Consider the following 9,271-nt stretch of genomic DNA (forward strand, 5'->3'; position numbering starts at 1 on the left):
AGGCCCCTCCGGCCCTGGCCCTGGCCCAACTGGAATGTGGGGGGTACAGGGGATGAGAGTCAGGGAAGCTCTGGTTTGTAAGAAGAACTCCCAATGAGGTGTGGGGGGGAGTCTTTAGCTCCCTCCCCCAAACCTGGGTCTCTAACCCTCTAAACTGCTGGGGGCTCCAAAGACACCTAACACCCCCTAAAGGGAGCTCATCCCAGGATGCACAGGCCGTCCCCTCTGCTCCCCGGGGCGCTGCACTATACTCCCGCCTTTCATGATCCCGAGAGCGGAGACGGGGAGTGGGAACCCTCACAAATATAGGGGCGGGACACGGGCAGACAGCGTGACGGAGCCACTGAACCGAGCATTGGCGGGGGCACCCTCGCCTGCCGCCCTTGAAACAGCCTCAGTCACACCACCAGATACACCATCTTCCTCTCGTTGATGTTCCTGCTCTTCAGCCCCAGGTAGCGGTGGCTGTACTTCTCTGGCTTCCCGTAGAGCATGTCCACGAAGAACTCGGGCCCGTCCCGGGCCTCGGGCTGCAAGGATGGGAAGCAGAGCAGAGCCCTGAGCTTGCCGCACAGGTAGGCTATGGCCTCCGCTTCGACCGACGGCTCCTCGTACGCGGGCTGCCTCCTGTCCTCGTAGGCGTCCAGAATCACGGCCTTGAACAAGCTGATCAGTATGCAGATCAGCAGCAGCACAAACGACGAGAGGAACAGGACCCCGAGGACCCTGCTACTGGAAAACTCTGTGTTCCGAAAGGCTGAGACGCAGTAGGAGAAGACGGTCTGAGTGGCGCGGACCAGGCTGCTGTAGTTCCACTCGTGCTGACCGAACACCACACAGCCAAAAGCCACGTACACGAAGAAACACGTGGCCACCAGGAGCGCCGTGTGGCAGATGCCGGGCAGGGCGGTCTGGATGACCCTCTGAGCCAGGCGCACATCGTAGAAGAATCTGGAATACCTGAGGGTCTTCAGAATGGTCAGAAACAGCAGGAAGCCCAGAACGATCCCCATGGCATGGTCCACCCGCGAAACCGCGTGAAAGGGAACGAAATCCGTGGAGTTCGCTGAGTAGAACAGAAGGATGTCGGTGGCCAGGAAGTGCTTCCTGAGAAACAGCGCGATCAGCACCCCGAAGGTGCACTTCAGAGCCAAGTTGAGCAGGTTGCACACCCTTGTCGGGTAGGAGGCCCCCTCCTGCATGACGGTGTAGACCTCGTGCCCGGCGCCGGCCAAGAAGAACAGCAGGATCGCCAGGTACAGGTAGATCTCCGCCGACGTGTTCCTGTTCAGATCGGCCAGCGCAAAGGAGTGCGCGGATACGCTCGCGTTCACGACCCCCAGCTGGGAGGCCTCGAACACGATGGAAATGGTACAGAACAGGCCGGCGTCCGGGCTGTAGGTGGTCAGGTCCAGGATCACGGCCCATGTCTTCTCGTCCAGCCAGCCGCCGCTCTGCAGGTCCCTGAGCCTCAGCGCGGAATCAAACCGCTGCTGGTCCGGAAAAAAATAGAAAACATACCCCCCCGACCCATAGGCGTGCAGGCACCCGTGGGAGTAATACGCCCACTGCTTCTCGGGAGGCCTGTAGGTGAACCCCTTGGTGTTCTTCTCTGCCGTCCGCTTGTTGACTTTCTTCCACAAGCCGTTGTGGTTTTCCGTGTCCTCGGGGTCAACACCGTATTGGGGGTGACAGTGAATCTCTCCTTCGATGCCGTTTGGCCCGAAGTGTTTGGCGGGTGGACAGGCCGGTCCCCCCGGCTTGGCCCTCACCTGCCTCATCAGGGGAAGGCCGAGGATTTTAGAGGAGCTGTCGGGGAGGAACGTCGGACGCAGGTGGTTGTGGAACAAGGGCAGCAGCACGCCGTCGAGCCACGGATAGATGTCGTCCAGCTTGGTCACCGCGGCCAGGTCCACGGAGAAGCGACCGCGGATGAACTGGTTGTAGCGGAAGGTGTCGGGGCGGCGGAGGAGGGCGGCCAGGCCCAGCAGAAGGGCCAGGAGGAGAAAGTGAGCCAGGACGTAGCTCAGGAACAGCGCGGCGCCCCTCTTGACGCTCTTCTTCCTCTTGAAGATCTGGATTTCGTCTTCGGCGAGGGCCTGGTACATGCGGGTGCCTCGGAGGCGGGCCAGGCGCCGGTGCCGCTCGCGCATTTCCTCGGGGCGCAGCCTGCGCTCCTGCAGCTGGATCTGCGTGTAGCGGTAGTTGCTGACCCACGGCAGGTTTTTACAGTACTTGTGCCTGTTCGAGCGGATGGTTGACAGGAGTATGATTTTCATCGGCTGCACCAGGAAGACGGACTGGCAGAAGGAGCAGAAGGAAGCGAAGAGCCACTCGATGGACCTCTCGTAGCCGTAGGTCAGCCCATAAAACACAATGAAGAATGAAGACACGCCCGCGGTGGCGAACACCAAGCACCAGGCCACCCACACGCAGCACCGGGGCAGGGTGATCCTGCGCTTCTCCTGGAAGGGCGGGGGCCCCCCGGCGGGAGGCGGCTCCCCGGGGGGGACCCCCGGGCCGTCGCTCACGTTCACGTTGTGGGCTCTGGTGTTCGCCCGGAGGCTCCGCGGGGCCTTGCTCCTGGCCTTGCCCCGTGGTCGCTCTGCCCCGGGGGTCTCCCTGGCGGACCTCTGGGGTCCGCGGTACCGCCCCGCGCGGGGCACCTCGGCCTCCCGGGAGAGCGCCGCGGCCGTTTCCTGGGCGTGCCACTTCTCCAGGCGCTCCTCCCAGTGCCCGCCGCCCTCCGCCACGGCCACGGGGCGTTCCTGGGGGGACACCTCCTCTAGGGTCGCCTGCGGGCTCCTCTGGGAGTAGGTGAACAGCAGGGTGATGGTGACCTGCACCGGGAGGGTGATGAGCACGCTCTCCAGCCCGATGGCCATCGAGCGGACGTAGCGGCTGGCCCGGGGCTTGCTGTCCTTGTCTGTGTCCAGGTTGAAGAACATGATGTTGCACAGCAGGGACGACAGCAGCATGGCCAGGCAGCAGGACAGCCGCTGCAGCCGGGTGAAGCCTTGGGCAATGACCCCGGCGAACACGGAGAACCACATGTGGCCCTTCCCCAGCCTGTCCGCCGCGTTGATGAGGAAGAAGTCCTCCCGCCTCAGGGGCTCGTCGGGGTCGGTGACTGGGAACGTCCTGTCCAGGGAGGAGTCCACGGACAGCCACGCGCGGCACATGAACAGCCAGATGTGCCTGCTGAACAGGTTCTCCACCTTGATCCGACTCAGGTACCAGCTGGGCGCTCTGCCCTGGTTGTTGTGCCACACGCGGACGGACTGAATGTCCCCCAGGTCGCTCCTGGCCGTCAGGAGGAACGTGTTGACGCTCCCTCGGTAGAAAGTTTTAAAATGAGGGTGGCTGAGGCAGTGCATGTCGCTGGTGCCTTCTGTCCCCCTGAGCTGGGCAAAGACATTGGCCCTGGTCCCAGACCCACAGCGGCTTCCCGTGAAAACGGTGACCAGGTAGCACACGTTGTCGTAAGGGTCGTTGTCGGGGAGCACGATCACCGCGTCCTGAAGGAACTGGTCGGTCTCGTCCCTGTGCAAGGCCCAGAAAGCCAGGACAATGTAAGCAAGGATGATGAACAGGACAGTGAAGGCCGTCACCGGGTTGTGGGCGAGGTTCCGGATGACCTCCAACCGCAGGTCGATGGGGTTTGGGGGCACAATCACCCTGGCGGTCAGGTAGCGGATGTGCAGGTGGACGTTGCCCAGCCTGACCTGGCCCAGCTGCCGCCTGGCCCTCCTCGCGCCTGCGCAGACGCAGTGCACCCTGTCCCAGGTGGTCTTCTCTCCCAGGACGCAGATGTCCTCCCGCCACTCTCTCTGGATCCCATGCATGTCCGGGCAGTGAGCCCCGAAAAGAGCGATCCTCACGAGCCTGTCGTTCGGCTTCAGGACAAAATGAGGCGCCTGCAGGACCACGACCATGGTGCACTTGGAGGAGCCGCCGCGCTGAGCGATGACCTGCAGCAGGGACGGCGGGAGGCAGACCACGCCGGCCGCCCTCACCGCGCAGGCGGGGTCGAACAGGCCGCTCTGGTTGGCCACCGGGGGGATGCCGTGGGGCACGAGGAAGCTGGCGACCAAAGCAGCGGGGGCGATGTCCCCGCCGGCGTACACCGACACGGTGAACAGCACGGTCACCTCCGTCACGACGTGGACCAGCAGCTCCCTCACCTCCGTGCTGTCCACTTCGAAGCGGAACGCCCCCGACGTCTTCCTCGAGGACTGGTCCACCTGGCCGGGCTCGTCCTCTGGGCCCACCGTGAGGTAAAAAGCCGCGGCGCTCAGGTTCTTCCTGCCTATGTAGACTTCCGCCACGTCGGGGGTGATCTCCACCACGTCCCCGGCAGCTGTGGCGCCTGTCATCCTGAACCCGACCACATCTGCCGAAAGGCCCCCCCGGTAGTTTAACCAAGGGAAGGGGTCGTCCGCGAACTCGTAGAACACCACGGAAATCGGAGCCTTTGCGGACAAACTGGGGACGCTGTTCACATTCAGCGTCGGCTGGAAACAGTTACGACATTGTTTCTCGTTGCCTAGGACGTTGGTAACAGTCCACTTCTCCATTTTCCTGAGGTACAGGGTAAAGCCTGAGGTCCTCATGACCGTGGTCTCGTCTGCCGGCACTTTACCGGCCAGTACCGTGTCCGTCAGAGACTGTATGATGTAGAAAGGGTGGACGACAATCTCGTGGTGCGCGGTCATCTTGAGGATGTTGGCCACGCCTGTCAATATTCCAGTGCTCACCATTTCTATCTGTTCGGAGGGAAAGTCTGTGTCTTTCTGTTGCAGCTGTTGCAGGGCCTGATTAGCTTGCCAGATCTGCTTCGTGGCAAGTTCCCGAGCGACCCGGGGGAACCCCGACGTGTCCTGGGTCGATTTAGCAATAACCATGACTACCTGGCTGATTTCCTCCAGAGTGTTCACAGGGAGGAGGGAAGACTGGTTGATGAGGTGCTCGAAGAGCCTGGCCTTGTCCGCCTGCAGCGCTGCTTCGGGGTGCAGGCTATTTAGAACGGAGGCTACTATGTACATCGAGTAACCTGCGGACAGAAATTCCTGCTTTTGAAGCAGAGTGGAGATCTGGGAATTTTGTCCGATGGTGTAATTGAGTAACTGGTGCAGCACCGTCTCGGGAGAGTTTTTTTCAGTAGGAGCTTGTACTGTGGCGTGCACGGTCACCTGAGAAAAAGCGCCCAGGGAGTCGTGCACCTGGACAAAGATCTTCATGGCATAGTGAGTGTCTGGCACACCGACGGGGAGGAAGGAAGGGGGCGATGTGGGGTCGTTGCCCATGTACAGGATGGCCCCCAAGGTGTTCTCTTTTAAAGAATTGATTTCGCCAAAACCGTGCAAGTCAGACACTATCATTTTATACATCAGAGGGACGTTCTGATCCTTAAAATCCCTACACTGGACAACAAACTTAGTCAAAAATGCAATTCCATCCGTTGGATTAATTTTGCATTCTCCGATGTCAGGGACATAGTTAACAGTGAAGGGATACTTGAGGGCCAAGACCACGCCACTCCAAGCTGCTAGATCTAAAGAAATCCAATACCGGCTTTCAAGAAAGGATCCAAAAGCAAAAGCTTTTATAGTCAGATAATCACTGTCCCTCCCCGTCGAAGTTTGCCCTGTCCAGTCAAACGCGATCTCGACCCCTGAAGATGACAGGATTGACCACTTGTAGATGTCGTGGCTGACGGCACAGTCTGTGCAATTTAGAAACAAAGAGAATCTGTCTGATACTATGAGAACCTTATTGCAGTTTTCAATACACGAGATATATGCCGTGGGCGTGGGTCCCTGCAGCACCTTGACCGTTCTATCAGCAAATGCTGTCCTGGGGTGTTTCTTTATCACCATTCTGAAAAAATACACTTGGCCGCCTTTAAGCGTTCTGGGCAGAAGCGTCAGTACAGGGTCAGAGGCCAACGGCCACTTGAGGTCCGTCTGGTCCCGGTGACAGACATCCTTGCTTATCACTTGTATTTTATCTCTGACGTAGTTGCTTGGATTTGTGGTACAGTACCAAGAAAACTGGAGTCCCTCTAAAGGGTCTTCCACGTCTGGGTCGGAGGACATCGATCCATTCAGAACCAGCCACTCCGTGAAATTCACTGTCGTGTTGGCGTTGCCAAGAATAACCGCTTTCAGGGAATCGCTCACAATTTCGATGTAGATATAAGTCGAGTTGTCTACCACAGTCTTGGGTGTGACCAGGCTCACTGAGAATCTGAACACATACACCCCCGGAGAGAAAGTATCCTTGGGGATGAAAATAGACATTGAATCCTGCCCTACCTGGAGTTGGGGCACCGCCAAAGGTTTAGTCCAGTCGGGGTTGTCAAATAGGGCGGGCACGGAATAGACGCTCCAGTGCATCTGCGTGCTCACGGCCGGGGCGCAGTCAGAGTGGAACAGGGCCCCGAAGGCGATGTCTGACTTCCTGGTGTACACCCCGGCGTAGGTGCCGTGGGGCTTATAGATCAGTACCGTTTTGATGACACAGGTCTCCTGTCCCGATAGCTGACCGGACACTGAAGACCCCGCGGCCTGGAAACTGTCCGAGTTGACAGCTTCTGAAGCGACAGGCGTGAGCCCATCGGTGGGACACTCGGTTGGGGCCGCGGAGCGCGCGTGGGGGCGAGGGCCACCGGGCAGGACGGAGCCGGGGGACACGCTGGGGGCGGAGGAGGCGTCCGTGAGGCTGACCGGCGCGGCCGGAGAGGGCGTCCACCCCGGAGGCCGCAGGGGGAGCGCCCGGGAGGGCCGGCTGCTGGGCGCCCAGGGGCGCGGGCGGGGGAGCGCGGCGCGGGGGGCGCGGAGCAGGGCGCGCGCGCGGGGGCGGCGCGGGGGCGGGGGCGGCCGCCGCGCGGGGCCGCGGGAGACGCAGACGCCCCTGCGGACACCGCCCAGGGCAACGACCCAGCCAGGGTCCGCGCGTGGCCGCAGGCCTGGCCACCTGAGGCCTGGGGCACCCCCGACTGAGCGCCGGGCGGCCGCCTCGCCCCCCGCAGGGACGCGGGGCCGGGCCTTGGGTAGGGAGCTGCGCGCCTCGGGACGCGCCCCAGGAGCCGGGATGGAGATGTGGGCTTGGGCCCCGGGGGGAGCCAGGGGCGGACAGAGGTGGCCGCGGCCCAGGCCCAGGCCCAGGCCCAGGAGCAGGAGGAGCGCAGGCCCAGGCCACATGCTGCCTGGGGGGGAGGCCGGAGGCGCAGGAGAGGCCGCGGGGTGGCCCAACGGCCGAGGGGCGCGGGCCGCGGGGGCGCGGGCTTGCGGGGTCACGGGGTGGGGCCTGCTGGGGTCCCTGGAGCAGCGAGCGCGCCCCGGCCCCTTCCCACACCTGTCAGGCCGGGGATGGGGCCTGCTCGTGGGTTAACCCGGTGTCCCGACCCCAAGGAGGCCCCTTAGCAGGACCCCACTGCCCCCAAACACAGGACGACGCGGAGAGCAGGGCTCTGCGCTCCCTGCGCCCGGGAGGCCTGGCTCCGGGTTTCTCCAATTTCTTTCTCTGCTCCCTCAGTGGGCACCCCTGGGCTGCTGACTCCGGAGCGCCCCCCTTTTCCGATAGAAGCGGTTAACGCGGGGAGTTTCTGCCAAACGCTGCTCGGGGCTCCTGCGTCTTGGTTGTATCTCGCCCTTGGATTGAACGCATGTTTAACTCCCCGTCTTGGTTTCCACCCGTGAGTTGAACAGCCTGCCGTTTAATTTCCAGCCGCTGGGAGTTTCCTGTGAAACCCGCACGGTTATTGATTCCTGACTGAATTCTCTTGTGGCCGGAGAATATGTTTCCGTATGACTTTTGCCCCTTTAAATCCAAGGAGACTTGTTGGAAAGCCCAGGACGCAATCTATCCACATGCACTTAAAAACGTGTGTTCTAGCCCGGCCGGCGTGGCCCAGCGGCTGAGCACCCACCTAGGATCCAGGAGATCGCCGATGGATTCCCGGTCAGGGCGCAGGCCGGGGTGCGGGCTCGATCCCCAGGCGGGGGGTGGGCAGGGGGCCGCCGGTCCATGACTCTCATCGCTGTTGTTTCTCTCTCTCTCCCTCTCCCTTCCCCTCTGAAATCAATAAAGATCCATTAAAACACACACACACACACACACACACACACACACAACACAGCTGTGTTCTGCTGTTGCTGGGGGAGTGTCCCATAAACGCAGTCAGATCCAGGTGTTTGCAGTGAGTTTCGTTTTCTGGGCCTTTTTGAATTTTTGTCTAGATGCTCTATCAGGTGCTGAGAGAGGGTGTCGACCTCGCCTGCTATGCCCGTGGAATTACCGATCTCATTTTAAAATTCTGTCCATTTTGGCTTCGTGTATTTGGGGGTTCTCTTTCTTGAAGGCATGCACATTTATGGTTACACCTTCCTGACAAACTGCCCCTTTTACCATGATGAAATGTTTCTATCTCTGGTAATAATCTTTATTTTGAAGTCTATTTTACCGGATAATAAAGTAGTCACATTGTATGTCAGTTATGCCTGAGTAAAACTGGGGGTGGGGGGAAGGTGACATAAAATAAAATAGCCACACCAGCCCTCTTATGCTTACTGTCTATATGACACATATTTTTTCATTAATTTACTTGCAACTTATTTATGTCTTCATATTTAAAGTGCTTTGTTGGTAGGCAATATTTAAAAGGTGGGTTTTTGTGTTTTTTAATCTGCTCAGTCTATCTCTGCCTTTTAATTAAAATATTTAAACCATCCACATTTAATGTAATTATTGAAATGATTAGATTTAGGTTCTATTTTTTATTTGTTTTCTTATAATCCCCTCTGATTTTTTCTCTCATTTCTCAGTAATCAAGACAAATCATATTTTTTATTGAGCTAAAGTTCACATAAAATTAACCATTTTAAAGTGCACCGTTCAGGGGCGTTCAGCACACGCACAGTGTGCCCGTCTATCACCTCTAGTGGTTCCAGAACCTTCCCATCACCCTGAGTGGAAAGGCCTCCCGGTTCCCGCCGCCCCGGCAGCCACCAACCTGCTTCCTGTCTCTGTGGATGTGCCTGTCTGGACAGTCCCTATGAGAGGGACCACACAGTATGTGGCCTTTAGTGTCTGGACTCTCTCACGCAGCACGTTCTGGGGGTTCACCCAGGTATCAGGTAGCGTGTATCAGTACCCCACTCCTCTTCACGGCTGAGTAATATTCCATTGCACGGGTGTCCGTCACACGTTGTTCATCCATTCACCTGTTGATGAACATCTGGGCTGTTTCCACCTTGTGGGAATTGCA

The 9,271-nt window shown here is 59.2% G+C and overlaps 1 protein-coding gene across 1 annotated transcript; it reads right to left on the reverse strand.

Annotated features, from left to right (window-relative positions):
* Positions 1-398: 398 nt before the first annotated feature.
* On the reverse strand, positions 399-7,205 carry PKDREJ (polycystin family receptor for egg jelly). The gene is made up of 2 exons (XM_087813813.1): positions 6,979-7,205; positions 399-6,696 (listed from the first exon to the last, which is right to left on the reverse strand). The coding sequence occupies exons 1-2, from the start codon at positions 7,203-7,205 to the stop codon at positions 399-401; spliced, it is 6,525 nt and encodes a 2,174-aa protein (XP_087669939.1).
* Positions 7,206-9,271: the final 2,066 nt, after the last annotated feature.

This window comes from Miniopterus natalensis, chromosome 2 (genome assembly GCF_054644295.1).
Source record: "Miniopterus natalensis isolate mMinNat1 chromosome 2, mMinNat1.hap1, whole genome shotgun sequence".
Lineage (NCBI taxonomy): Eukaryota > Metazoa > Chordata > Mammalia > Chiroptera > Miniopteridae > Miniopterus > Miniopterus natalensis.

Excerpts from the sequence above, each read along its gene's own strand:
- PKDREJ (XM_087813813.1), bottom strand. The coding sequence starts at position 7,205 with ATGTGGCCTGGGCCTGCGCTCCTCCTGCTCCTGGGCCTGGGCCTGGGC. Across the intron at positions 6,697-6,978 it reads GGGGGTGCCCCAGGCCTCAG|CGTGTCCCCCGGCTCCGTCC; the intron begins GTGGCCAGGCCT and ends CTCCGCCCCCAG.